The following is a 14,993-nucleotide window of genomic DNA, read 5'->3' as shown; positions in this document are numbered from 1 at the left end:
CCAGCCTCAAAACTGTGAGCTTCATAAACTTTTCTGTTTCAAGTAGCCAGCCTCAGCCATTTTGTTATATCAACAGAAGACTAAGCTACCTGGTTTATTCATTACTTTTAGAGTCAAAATTATAGACTAGATGGAAGGCAGAAGGATTCTAAGTTTGAGGCCAATTTGAGATGCATATTGGGTTCAAGACCAGCTTGGACTACAAAGCAAGATACTATCTCAGAAATTTTTTAAAAAATGTATAGGTTTTTGTTTCTTTTTTGTCAATAACATGCATCATATGTACTTCTGTCTCACAAAGCTCTAGACAGGGCAAGAATGAACTTAACATTACCTTAGGTGTCTCAGAGGTGTGCTTTAGAAGGACTTAGCATCATTGATAGCATCTGCTTACCATGAGTTATTATGAAAGAGCTTTTCTTTAGTTATATCTGAAATAATATAATCATGGAAATATTTCCTTCATTCAGTGTGAGTACAAAATTAGCATAAGAAAAGACCATTACACTGCTTTCTAAATCAAAAAAAGCTTTATTTAACTAAACACAGCCACAGTCAATAAAATCCAGCTTAGGGAAAAATTAGTTGCATGTCAATTAGTGGAAAACAATAATATCTTTTTTGAACCCTATATCCAATCGAATGTTGCTGTGTCCGATGCAAACTTTAGTCCAGGTTTGTGTCCCTCAGCTTAGGCTCGCTCATAAACTCTGGTGGAAGTGACACCTTTCATCACACATTCCTACACATGGATGCAAACACATTCTTGGTCAATCAGTGGGGCTACAGCATGGGCATAACTATTGAATCTCTCCATATTTGGGAAAGAAACAAGAATCAGCTAAACACATTTGTTTTGGGCTCCTAAATTTATATACATAAATCCCCCATATTAAAGTATGATCCTTTTCCTACAGGAGCTTTAAAATCTATGATTAGAGAGTTACATCAATAGGCATATGCAAACATGTAGGCATGTAACAAAATGTGGTAGGGCATGACTTTAGACAGGTCTGGGAGGTGTCAGGGAATAAATGGTTCCTGGGAGGCAAAATCCCTGGACTGAGCTTGACAGCATGGAGAGGCCCTGTGTGGTAGCTTAGTGGGAAGTTTATGCCCAAGTAGCTCAAGCCCTTGGATTCAATTCCTGCATCAAACCACAAACAGCCAAACTAACCAAAGAAATCTGGAACAATTGCCAGAGTAGAAACCTAACTCTAATAAAGATGACAAGCAAGGTGAGTTCCTTGACCATGAGATGACAAAGGAATAGTCTAGAATCAGGTCCCTAGAATGTACTTACCACCACAAGCTTATCATCCTCTCGTTTTCTCTTTATGGTAGTCGATTTCCCATCCCACTTCTGCACCTGTACCAAAACACCTCCATCTAAAGTGATGATGCTCTGCAAGAAGTAAAAAGGTAGAAAAATATGTGTATTTACATACATATGTATATCTATGCACATACGCACACATGTATATATGTGTGTATATGTATATATATATACTACATGTATATAATGACTTGAATAGTCAACACAAGAGCAATTTGAAAAAATAAAACTATAAAACAAGATAGCTATATTTACATTGAGATGATGACATTATAGGTGAGCATTCTTCTTTGTAAACTTCCTTTTAAAATAAAAAAATGTATTTATTTATTTGCAGTACTGAGGGTTGACCCCAAGCCCTAGGTTCAATAGCTAAGTGCTTCATTAATTACCTAGATCCTGGTCCACTTTTAAAAAAAAACATTTATTTATTTACTTATTTATTTTTGAGACAGAGTGTCTCTATGTGTCTGAGGATGACCTTGCACCCAAATCCTTCTACCTTAGCCTCCCAAGTAGCTGAGATCATAGGTGTACATCACTATACCCAGTTTAATAAATTTTTTAAGAAAAACTTTCTTCTATTGCTTGAATTTGCTTCAAAAACTCTATGTATTGAATACCACATAAATTATATTAATTATTTGTACTGTAAAGATGACTGAGTGAAAAGGGATAATTCATCAACTACATATGGAAACACATGCAACATGAGTTTTAGTTGGAGTTCAGGATATTTGGCCTGTGACTGAAGAATTTTTCCTCCTGTTAGTATGAAACTGCTTCTGGTGAGGAGAGGAGATAAAAAGCAGGTTTGTTCACTTCTCACCTTGGCTTTCCTGTCATCTGCGGTGACTTCGTCAAATTCCTGGCCCAGTTTGAAGGAAATCTCAGTGTTTTTGAAGGTACTTTCTGATCTAATGGTGATCACATCTCCATTCACACTGATGATCATGTTGGGTTTGGCCATGCCAGCCACTTTCCTGGTCGCAAAGCCCACTCCTACAGTTAGGAAAAGAAAACATTGTCAGGAGTGACATTTTTGCTCACATCTTTGAAATCAAAGACCTGTGTGTATATGTATATGCATGAATGTCTGTATGTGTGTGCATCCACATGTGCACATGCAAGAGGAAAAAGGCACTAGTGAGTTTCTTAAGGTCTTATTTAAATGGTTCTTGCTGATAAATATATCAGGTTAATACTTAAAGAAAAATTGAGTTTCAAGAAACATAGGTTTATTCCTCAAATTCCTGTATTTGTAGTTTTGGATCCAACTTCAGAAGACCTAGTATTAATTTTTCAACAAAAAAAAATACAGAGATTTGGTTTTCTACACATGGCACACATGATACATACACATCACACACATGTATATATACATGTATGTTGACATGATCATATGTTTGTAATATATTTTTCCACAGTAACTTTCCTATTTATAATTGAGGCACTATTTCATTCCTTCTTAGATATTAAAAGTTATTTTATTTGCCAGTTCTATGGCTTGAACTCAGGGCCTTGTTCTATGGCTTGACTTTTTCTGCTCAGGGCTGGCACTCTATCACTTGAACCACACCTCCACTTCTGGCTTTTTGCTGGTTATTTGGAAGTAAGAGTCTCTTGAGTTTTTCTGCCAGGGCTGACTTCAGACTGTGATCTTAGTTAGCCTCCCGAGTTGTTCTGATTACAGATATGAGTCACTAATGCCTGACCTAAAAATTATTTTTGCAAAGCCAAAGTGAAAGACAATGTATAGGTCCAATATAGGGTTACTGGTTGAACATTTCATAACATTTGCTGCCAAGGCTAATTTTCTAGGCTTTCCCAGATTATTCCACTATGAATTCAAGATTTTGATTAATTTTCCCAGAAGAAAATGATAATACAAGTTTGCAAAAGCTATTGGAAACATTAAAGAAGGATTACATAGACATCAACTTGAAAACTTCAAAATTTAACAAAATAGTATTTCTTAGAATAGTTTGGTAACTGATACTTTAATTCCAGTTGTCTGTTTTCACCCACCCCCCTTTTTTTTTGCTTGGTTGTGTGCTCGTCTTGAGGCTTGAACTCAGGACCAGGGCATTGTCCTTAAACTTTTATCTCACAAGCCACTGTTCCACATCTGACATTTTGGTAGTTATTTGGAGATAAAAGTCTCAATGGATTTCCTGGCTTTCCTTCTGAGAAGCTAGGATTACAGGTATGTACCACTATTTCCCAGCCAACTCCTATTTGCTTATTTTTAAAAAAGAATATATATATATATACATATATATATATATACATATATATACATATGTGTAAGATGTGGGATCAACAACCTACATCCCAATATGAATAATGATACTTTTCTGTTGCTGCATGTATTATACAGAATTTATAGACATCATAGGTGTGGGGTTTGGGCCCATGAACAAAACTCTAAGCTATTTCTTTGATGAAAAGTGGTCAAACATAGGAAATAGGGAGTGACTAAGAAAGAAATACTGTGTAACATAAGCAATGCCTAGGACCCGATTCAGCTTCCTAGCTAAGAAATGACCACAGGCGGGAAGTTAATGTATGGCCAATCAAGCACTGGCTCTGGCACAACATACTGCATTAAACTAACAAGCCATCTAGCCTACTAAGGGAGGCAAGGTGGAATGTGGGGGAAAGATTGAGCTTGGGAAAAGTCATCCTGTTTCTCTACTCCATTCTTCCTTTATTTAACCACTGAAGGCAATATCTGCCCATTCACCCTCCCTTAGAATTGCCAGTTTCCCCCAGGAGATACTTTATTACCAGTAGTTTTAAAACTTGAATGTACATATAACAAGTGCAAAAATCTTTTTTAAAAAGCAATAGCTAATTAGTCATGCTGAAATTCTTGATTTCCTTTTCATCTTCAAACAAGAAAGACAAAGGGCTTGAGGGGAGGAAGGCAAATGAATGGAGAGAGAAATGATTGGTAATAGTCCTAATACTCAATGTACATATGTGGAAATGGAACCAGGTAACTTGAGGAGATGGGTAGGTTGGGATCTAGATGGTGGAGGGAAGACTAGGGGAAGAGGTGACATCACTCAAGATGCCTTGCACTCATAAATTAACATGCTGAACTGAAATTACTTTATACTTTATTAAAGATAATTCAAAAAATGAGGGAAAAAAGAAAATCAGTAGTAATGTATAATAACCTAAAGTGTATACTATATAACTAAGGAGAGGGTCAAGTCTTTGAAATTTAGAGAATTAAATCTTAAACCGTCATGAGGATAGTGTCTAAAATTTGTTCCCAGGTTTCTAATCTTGCATCTAACCCTGTATAATAATTGGACGAGTAAGGGGTTCTAAAGCTGAAGCCTTCGTAGAAGGGTCTCCCTAATTTACCTCCACAGCTCTACTACCATAACTATCTGGTAGACATTCACCCAGTTACATGCTGGAGGTGTGAACGGAGCCTAAACAATTGCAAGCCTTTGCCATCAAAAGAAAGCTATGTTACTTATATAACTCCGTCTTTTGAATTATTCAATAATTCTATGGCATCCCATGTTCTTTCTACTCTAAGAAGTATTTAAGCCCCTTAGAGAATATCTTTTAAAAATTAAGATTTCTTTATATAGAACAATTGTACTTTTTAATGGTTCATCAAGAAAATAATATGCCAAGATAGCATAGGAAATATAATGCTAAGATAGGAAATATAGTGGCTTCAGTTTTAAAGAGAAATCATCGCATATTGCAAAATCAATGTTCTCCTTTCCAAGTTGTTGCATATTTTACATACAAAGGGGATGAAAGTAAAGCATGCAAAGAGTCACGTAAACCAAAGACACTCAAGCTTTGCAGCAAAAGTAGAAATCTTATCATTCTGTAGCTCATAACAATTACATTTATATACTTTTCAAGTTGTTTTACCTGGAGGAAGCATGAGTTATATCTCTGGTTCTGAATGTTTCTAGAAATCTCACTTGCTGCCTGTACAGCTTCTATATAGAAAATAGCCTTATAGTTTCTGGTCAGTGCTTCCAGGGTGAAAAGCCAGCTCCAAACCCTTTTCCCACCAAGATAAAAATATACAAATCCAATTATCCAAGTACAGTTTCTTACCGACTTCTTTCATGTACTCATCAAAGTTTTCACTGGAGACCAGTTTCCAGGTACCTACAAATGCATCACACATTTTGTGAACCTTCTAGGATTCTTCGTCCAGGTGAGAAAGAGACTGCAGGTTTCAGGAAGGTACTGTGGCTCTCCTGAGTCCAGATAACTCCTTTTTAAAGATGTCCAGAACATGTGATAGTAGGAGGAACCAATTGGAGACAATCTCAGATCATTTCCTTCATTACTAGCCTCTGTATTTTTTTTTCCTCTGAGTCATGTTTTTAATAGAAATTTCTCAACTTTGGTTCTCCCTGGCAAATGGTCATTGGACTTAGAGTACAAATTATTTTTAACTATGAACAGAGTATTTTAAATGTTCCTGTTTTGACTACTTAATGCCTAGTACATTGAACTTCCCCTTATTATTCTCATTCATATATTTACCCTATTGTTGAGAACAATTATCTTGGGATGAACTTTGACCCTCTTGGGTAGAATTTTTATTTTATTAGTATTATAATCATATTAATACTAATTAATTACATAATTATTAATATTTATATTAATACTAATACATATTAGTATTACGTGCTTCTTTTGAATTAAACAAAAAGGACTCCCTTGGAGATTCTTAAATAATTGCAAAGATTCTTTAAGAGAGTGTTGTCCCAGAAATTACTTGCCAATTGCAACAAAAGAATTGAGAGAATTTATTTTAAAGTGCCCTAGATTTCTAATTTAAAATACTGTTTTACCAATTTAAAAATGCATTCAGCTCATGTACAAGGAATCAAGAGTGAAAACTTAATTAAAATAACCTCACTCTTTCCATCCCTAACTCCCAGTGTAGTATTGATTTCTAAGAACCCCTTCCAGAAACGGTTCCAAGCCAAAGTATGCTCCGGAGAGCATATTCTCTTAGTATGCTACTGAGAAAATATATTGTTTCTGAAATATGTTTTAAGCTCAAAATTTAACCAGATAAACGGTGTTATGTTAACTGAATTATCTGAAATGGTATGGTCACAAGTTATTGCAACTGGTTTTTGGCCAAATATCACAATAGTGCCTACTTGCAATCCCAGCACTCAGGAAGATGAAGCAGAGAGATAGCAAGTTTGAGGCCAGCGATCCTGCTTTAAAAAAAAAAATCCTGTTTTCTTCTTTTACATAGTAACTGATTTGTGAGATTAATTTTCTAAGATAATCATGGGTTTCAATCTTCTCTTGCCACACTAGAATTTTGTTTGTGCACAAAAACTCCCATAAACTCACCCAATATGTTCCAAGACACTGAAATGGGCCACTAGTGTAAAGCATACAATATTTCTAGAAGTCAGTGTGAAAACATTACGCATAATATGTCATGAAAATTACTTACATTGATTATATTTTGAGATGACAAGACATGTTGAGGTTAATGAAATGCATTACCAAAATGAACCTGTGTCTTTTTCATTTCCTTAATGTGGCTACTAGAAAACTTTATACTGTGTGTGTAACTCACATTATTTTTGTTTACAAGGTTGTTATAGAGGACCACTGTGACAGCAAAGTTCTTTGGTTACTCAACATGTGAACTAGATACTGTGCTAAGAGCTGGGGATTCCACAGAGCAAGTGAGCTCTGCTTGCTCTGTGGAGCTTACATTAAAGAACAAATATGCAAGACAACAAATCAGTAAACTGGCTGCAGTTACCGCTGAGTTTCAGATCAAGCACCATGGGGACATCTGATGACAGTAAATAGGACAATCTAGGAAGGTCCACCAAAAATAAATGGACAATCTGAAGGGTGAGAAGTCAACCACAAGATGATTGGGGGAAGTGCATGCATTCCAGATGCTGGGAAACTCTGGAGTTACTGGTTTGATTTCCTTTCAAGACAACTTTACATGGTCACTCAGTGCACCTACTATACAAGACAGGCATATATGGATGTGTGTTCCTGGTTATCAAAAGTCAAGGTCCAGGTAGGTGCCAGTGGCTCACACTTGCAATCCTAGATACTCAGGAGGCTGAGATTTGAGGATCGAGATTCAAAGCCAGCTCAGGCAGGAAAGTCCATGGGACTCATCTCCAATTAAATATTATAAAAAAGCCTAAAGTGGTAGAGCACTAGCCTTGAGTGAAAATGCTAAGGGACAGCATTCAGGCCCTAAGTTCAAGATTCAGGACTGGCACACACACACACACACACACACACACACACACACACACTTGTGCACACACACATGCATGTGCAGAAGCCAAAATCCATTTAGGTAGGGACTTTTGCCCAAATTTATTCACTATTATATACCAAGGCACTTATTAGTCAATGAGCTTGATTGAGGAAGCCCTAATTAAGTAGGACATGTAAAAACTTGAAGAATATATCTGAGCCAGCAGCAAAGGCTTCCTATCTTGATGTGTTTGGGTCTCATCATCACTGGAGAAATGGCACAACTGACCGTTTCTAAAAATAACTATTGATTCATTTCATGATTTCATATACATTAGAGTGGTAGTAACCCATAGTAAAGGGCCTTAGTAACTTAAACAGCATTGAAAGAATTAATACTTGAAAGAATGGTACTTCATGTACCCTTGGCAGTTGCTTAGCCCAAAGGGATTTTGTTCTTAGAAATAGCTTAAAATTTAATATTATAAAGTCAAGAGAATAGTGTTTCAACAATATCCTCCCTAAGCATTTATGAAGGTAATTTGAATTTAACCAAAATTTTTAGTGCTAAACTAGTAGAAAACTAGTAGAAAATTATACCAGTCTTCTTTTCAGACCTAGTTTTGTTGAATAAAGTTTATACTGGCAGATAATTCTCAATAATTTTTTTTTGCAAATCTGCTATATCCAATACATTGTGCTATAAGGGAATATAAATAAGACATGATTTCTGTTTTTGTATAATATTTCAAGTTTCCATTTTAGGTACCAGCCTGGGGCCAAAGTAAAGTATGAAGATTTTTTTTGAAGGGGTTTTGTTTTTATAGTTATCTTGAGACACGCATTTTTGTACAAAAGGCACTTGATGCTTATTTTTTCATGCTTTTAGCATCTTTTATTAGCATATAATTAGCATACAAGATAAGAGGTCTTGTACCCTGTCCCCAATCTCCTCCCGTTCCTGAATTCCCTTCTCCATTCCCAGTGTTCTCCTATCCATAATATTCTTAGCACTTAGCACTTAGCTCACTCTGTAAAAATTTGCATTTATAAATTAATTGACAAAAGGAATGAGATGAGTTTAGGCTACATAATCATGTTTCGTGCTTGTGTATATATTTTAAAGCTCGGAAGCCATGGACTCCCATCTGATTTTAGAAGCATTCACATTATGGCCCCAGGAAGAATGGATCATTAAGCATATTATCTGCTTAGAGCAAAGAGTTTAGAGATGATGATGATCTGACAAGAACAATGGCAACAAAGCAATGCAAAAGTAGAAGCTGATGACTGACATAGAAGGGGCTTAGGATGCCCCTGCCTTCTGGAGGAGCCTAAGCATGCCTGGACAGGCACATGAAATTCAGTTTGATTTTGATGATGAAAAGGATTCCCACTGCAATGACCATGCTTTTCTTTAGAAATATTCCAATATTGCATACAAATGCATGTGTGTACAAGCATACATGTGCACAAACACATGCATACTAGCTGGGCAGAGTGTTGCACACCTGCAATCAGGAAACTGAGGCCGAACATTGGGAGATGAAAGCAAGGCTGGGATACCTAACAAATGTGAAACTAACCTGGGATACACAGTAAAGTATTTACTCAAAAAAGACCACAGACATATAAAAAAAATAAGCACACCCAGGCAGAATGTTTTTGAAGGGTCGTAGGGGAGGGGTCTCACTTGACTCTGGGGGCACAGCCCCAGATGCTCAATGCGGACAGGCACAGACCTCTGGCCCAGGCTGCTTGCCATGCACTTTGCTCCACTATGGACAGAGTCCATGGAATGCATTCCCTTGACCTTTGCCTGTGTTTATTTCTTTGGGAGGAAATGAGGACTTTTTTTTTCTCTGATGATTTCTGAGTTGAAGAGGAAACAGACCCCTGTATGGATAATGAGTAGAGACAAAGCCTTTGTGAGAGGGAGGGTTTTCACAGCTTGCACAAACTTAGTGAGGTGAGGGGTAGGTTGGTGCCCAGGCTCTCCTTTTATCTGAAGCAAAGTTCTTTTATTCACGTATTATTCTTACATAGATTTGGAGAGGGTTAGCATCTGAAGGTGAAGATCATGAATGTAGATATTTTGTAGATTTTCTATCTTTATAGATTGGTGAGAGCACTTAATTAGAGGATGGTTTTACATTCACTCTCCTAGGTTTAAGAGGCAAAGTTTCTGAAACCCTGTATCATTCATTGCACATGTGTGCACACAGACTGACCGCTGACTCTTTGTCTTCAAGATGGTGAACAATGGGGGAAGAGTTAGTAAGTCAATTGCTGTGCTTCAAGGGCTGTGTAGCTAATCACAGGTTGGGGCGCCTTGTGGTCTGTTGTGTAACTGTTTCACTTGCCCTCTTACTCATAAAAGATACTCTTCACTCAAGAGTTCAGTGGGTACAAATGCTAAGAGGAACCAACGGAAAAGCTGGCAAAGCACTTTCTGAATATCAACTCTAACCTCCTTTGCCTTCATTTCTTAAAGCAAACATCACTATGAACCCAATGTAGGCAAAGGTGAAAATCTCCAGTAGGCAAAACAGAAAGGAACCTAGCAAAGTAGTTGTGATATCAGAAGATATCACCAAGAAAATTTTCAGAAGTGCAGAAAGACAGAAATACACACACACACACACACACACACACACACATACACACACACATGCAAACACATTTTGTGCTCATGTAACATTAAGTAATTTGTCTTCTGATTCCTGGATATGAGCTCTTTGAGGGTAGGATTGGGTTTTAACCATTGTTGTGTAGCTCAGGCTTAACATTATATATGACTTATGGTGTAAATGTATCAAATCCATTGCTGAATCAGGAGAAAATTAATCCAACAGATTTAGATCATATTTAAGTATATAGATCAAATAGTACAACAAATAGAAGTATTTGCATTATAAAAATTTTAAAAGGACACTTGACCTCCTCTCTTGCAACTGTTTGTGATAAAGTCAAGGAAAACATTTCAGGTATGATTTGCCATAGCTGTAGTAGGCAAACTGCTAGTTGTGTTTGTAAGAACTCCTTGCAATCCAAATCTATTTGCAATCTATTTCTCCTAAACTTCCATTCATAACCACACCTTTACCAATCTCAGCCCACTTACATTGTATATTGTGCAATTTAAATTATATACATAGGGCTAAATGCAAGGATGACATTCAGCCATATATTCATTAAATGCCTAATAAATGTGTTTGATGTTCTGATATAAGAATGAATAAGACAAGAAGGGATGGAGCATGAGGATCAATGTAGTGTCATAAGGACATAAAGTTAAGAACCACAGGCTTCGGTGACAATAAGATAGCTCATGTGCCCTTGATCAGGGGGTCAGGGAAGTCAGGACTGGCAGAGACTTTCCCAAAGCCTGACATTCAAAACAAGGCCAAAGGTCATAAGTTGCTGAATGAAGTTGAGCATGAGGGATTTCCAGAGGGAAATCTTGTATGAGTACCTAGAAAGAGCTTAGAAACAATCAATAGTGATACAATGGCAGCTAGCATCCAGCCAATCTGGGTCTATTATCCTTTTCTAGATTATTCTATGCCCCTGTGAATAAACAAAGCAGTTTTGAAGCACAAAGTTTAAAAGTGTCTGACATGGAGCTAGATTTAGGAAACGTGAGGTTGCACTTGAATTCATCTGCAGAACCATGATCTTTGTGCGATCCTGCTGCACCCTATCCATCATGACCATGTCTCATTATGCTTCTGGCTGCATGCTAGGAGATTGGTGAAGGAGGAATTGTAAAGCCAGAGCACTTCCGGAAAACAGTAGGCACAGTTCCCAGACCACAATAGACATTTGAAAAATAATATTTTCCAGGTGCTGGTAGGTTAAGTCTGTAATCCTAGCTGTTACAGAGGCTGGTAGATCTCAGTTTGAAGGTATCCCTGATAAAATAGTCTTTTTTGGGGGTGGTGGTAGTGGTGGGAGTAGTTGTGGGGCTTGACTTCAGGGCCTGGGCTCTGTCTCTGAGCCCCTTTGTGCTCAAGACTAGCTCTCTACCACTTTGAGCCACAGCTCCACTTCCTTTTTATTTTGGCAAGGTTAATTGGAGATAAGAGTCTCACCAGGACTTTTCTGCCCAGGCTGGCTTCAAACCATGATCTTTAGATCTCAGCCTCCTGAAATAGAAATAGCTAGGACTATATGCATGAGCCACCAGTGCCCCACTAGAATAGTCTTTAAATACTTCATTTCCAATTACACAGAAAAACGCTAAGACTGAGCCATGTTTCTAGTAACAGAGTAACAGCCATGAACAAGAAAACCATGTGAGAGTACTGGCAGAAAAAATAAATAAATAATGTAAGATTTGAAAGACAGAAAAAGGAGAAGATTAAGGAAAACAAGAATTTAGAAAGAAAAAAGGAGAGCTGAGGGTGTGGCTTAGCTCAAATGATAGAGCTAGACCATGTGCCTAATAAAGGCAATTACAAAGGCAGGAGGGATGAGGGATGAAAGGAAAGAGAACCCACAGTGCACATACAGATACTACCAGAGGGGGCAGAAATTATGAGACCTGTGTGCTTTAAGAAAATTACCAGATGGCAACAGATGCCCCAATAGGCACCAAATGCTTACAAAGAGACAACAGGAGCAATTTGTCCAGAATAATTCTGATCACAAGGAAACACCAGGCATTCCTTCTGGGAGGCATTGCTGTGACATTTCTACCAGTGAACTCTGATCAGGAAAGAAAGCTCAAGTGTCAGGCATCTGTGAACTATATTTGCCATCTGGGTGTGAACTTCCCTTTTGACAACAATCCTTTCTTACTGGGTGAAATGTGCATTCCTGTATTTATCATGGAGCTTTCCAAGATTCTCCATGGATACCTGTGATTTCTCTGCCCCTAAGATACTTGATAGGGATCCTGTGTTTTAAAGATAAATATCATTCTTTATAACTGTCATTACATGGAAATTTTGGTGTAATGGTACTAAGGGTCACTGTGATATTTTAATGGTTGCTTTATAAACCTGGTGACAGAGGGAAAAGATCCATGGCTTTGGAGTCAGACATGTTGAATTTCTATTTCCACTAGTCACTAGTTTCCGACCTTTGGCAAGCTGATTCGTTTCCATGATACAGTTTTTCAACTGGAAAATTATGTTTTATGGTTATTGTTTAAATGAGGACTCTTAAATGTCAAGTATTTTAGATGTTGCCTAGAATTTACCTTCCTTACAATATAACAACTAGTTATATGATTAGTAGTAATAATAATATAGGCCCAGAAGACAAATCCCTCAGTTGAGAATAGGAGCATTACGGCTGAGAAGAACAAGAAACTTTTTGGACACAGAATAGTTTTACTCAAAGAAATCTCTTAAATTTCTCTAAAGGCTGGGGTTTCTTAGCAATGATTTGTAATACCAAAGACTTAACCGAGAGCATGGAATGTGCTAGGCCTCTTGAGCCTCTACAACTTGAGCCATATCTTTAACTCCCTTGTTTCTGTTTTGTTTTTGAGATAATGATAACTTTGATAATTTTCCTCTGGCTAACTTTCCCCCTGAACTTGTGATTTCCTGCCTTTCTCCTTAGTAGCTATTTAAGGCATGTGCCATTATGTTCAGACAAAATATATTCTGGAGATCAGTTCCAGGTACAGAACTTTATGAAAAACTTGAAATGAATTTTTATCATTTGGAATAAGAATTTATTTTTCTTGTGGCTAGGGATATAGCTCAGTTGTGGGCCAGTTGCTTAACATGTTCAAGGCCCTGGGTTCAATCTGTCCTATCCCAATGCCATACTGTTAACTCTATCTTCCTTTCATGGTAGAAAATTTTTCATCTTCAAATGGGAATATTTTTTAATGCTTACAAAGCAATAATGTACCAGAAGGAAGTAGAGAAAAGAGGAAGAATGACAGAGAGAATGATTATAACCAAGATGAATTGTATAAATAAATAGACATGTTAAAAATGACCTCCTTGTATAACTAATTGATGCTAATAAAAAGAAGATAAGTAAATAACACAGGTGGGTATGGTGGTATGCATTTATAATCCTAGTTTAGGTAGGTGAAGCTGAGGCAGAAGCATTGTGAGTTTGAGACCAGCTTGGGCTACTAAGATTTGGTATGAAACAAACAATTTATAATGCTTAACACAAAAATTAAAGCTACACAGATATGGTTTTTAAAAAGGCAGTTATTCCACTCTTTCTAAAATTAAAGTACAGAAGAGGCCATGCACTTTAAACACTCATGAATGAATGAAAATGACTTAAAATAAGATTTGCTTTCAATGATGCTTCTCATTTGATCTAATTATCATAGGAATAAAGTTTAAGCACAAGATAGAAAATATAAGTGTATATGCGTATGTCTGCAGAGGGCTTGGTTCAAAGAAATCAATAGTCATTCACCTTGTATTTGCTGATTGAGTATCTTTCTGTCCAGCCCAAATTACCAATCCAGAGGATAAAGGTAAACTAATTGAATGAAGAAATAAACCCTATGTGTGAGCATTTGCTCTTCTGACCTGCTGAAGAAAAAAACACTAGAAATATAGGCTTTGAAGTAACCTCTTTTGAGAGACATGGGGCAAAAAGTAAGATCCTTTGACATTCCAATCAGGGAGACATAAAGTATATGGCCTTCAACTGAGTATTTTTATTGGCTTTTCAACCCATATGCCAAGACAGTCAGAGTGGCTGTCCTTAAATTCTATCTACTGTCTCAAGTCCAATCAAGATTTTATAAAGTATGGCTTTTCCCTTTGTGCCTTCTGCATGATTGCAAATTTTCCCAGGGGAAATGATTTTCCTTCTTCCTAATTATAGAAGGCAAACTTGATAAATTTCTAAGATGAAAGGATTCACTGTTCTAATTATTTTCAAATGGTTATTTTTCTTTTATAAATTAGTGTTATTAATTATACAAAGTGTTTTTTCTTGTGATATCTCCAGAAACACATAAAATGTACCTTGGTCAAAACTTCATTATCCCCCTGCCCTCTTTCAGAACAACTTTTAATGGGTTCCATTATTCTGTTTTTATTCATGTATATAAAATACTTTTAGCACATCACCCTCTCCTTCACAACCTCCTTTCCTCTCATCCATGAATCCCCCCTAATATAGACAGCATATTTTTACAAATATTTAAACCTTAAAGAGTGTCTTAAGTGTATTAGAGAATGATCTTATCAGTCAGGGAGTTGGGTAGCTTAATTAAATTAAGTACACATCTTCAATAAATTTATGGTAAATCCAACACAAATTTGGCAAGTTATAGTTGTTGTTTAATATGGAAAAAGGCATAGAGATAAACCTGGAATAAAATCTAACTTAATATTCAGCAAACTGGATTGTGTTTCTCAACATTACAATTTCCTTGCCAAAGAGTGCACCATTGGGACCA

The 14,993-nt window shown here is 36.8% G+C and overlaps 1 protein-coding gene across 1 annotated transcript; it reads right to left on the bottom strand.

Moving 5' to 3' along the window:
* Positions 1-511: 511 nt before the first annotated feature.
* Fabp4 (fatty acid binding protein 4) lies at positions 512-5,594 on the bottom strand. Its single transcript, XM_048358736.1, has 4 exons — positions 5,438-5,594; positions 2,166-2,338; positions 1,304-1,405; positions 512-742 (listed from the first exon to the last, which is right to left on the bottom strand). Exons 1-4 carry the CDS (start codon positions 5,508-5,510, stop codon positions 692-694), a joined length of 399 nt encoding a protein of 132 aa, XP_048214693.1. The 5' UTR covers positions 5,511-5,594; the 3' UTR covers positions 512-691.
* Positions 5,595-14,993: the final 9,399 nt, after the last annotated feature.

This window comes from Perognathus longimembris, chromosome 12 (assembly GCF_023159225.1).
Source record: "Perognathus longimembris pacificus isolate PPM17 chromosome 12, ASM2315922v1, whole genome shotgun sequence".
Classification (NCBI taxonomy): Eukaryota; Metazoa; Chordata; class Mammalia; order Rodentia; family Heteromyidae; genus Perognathus; species Perognathus longimembris.
Note: the sequence above shows the minus strand (reverse complement) of the source record. Positions and strands in the feature narration are given on the sequence as shown.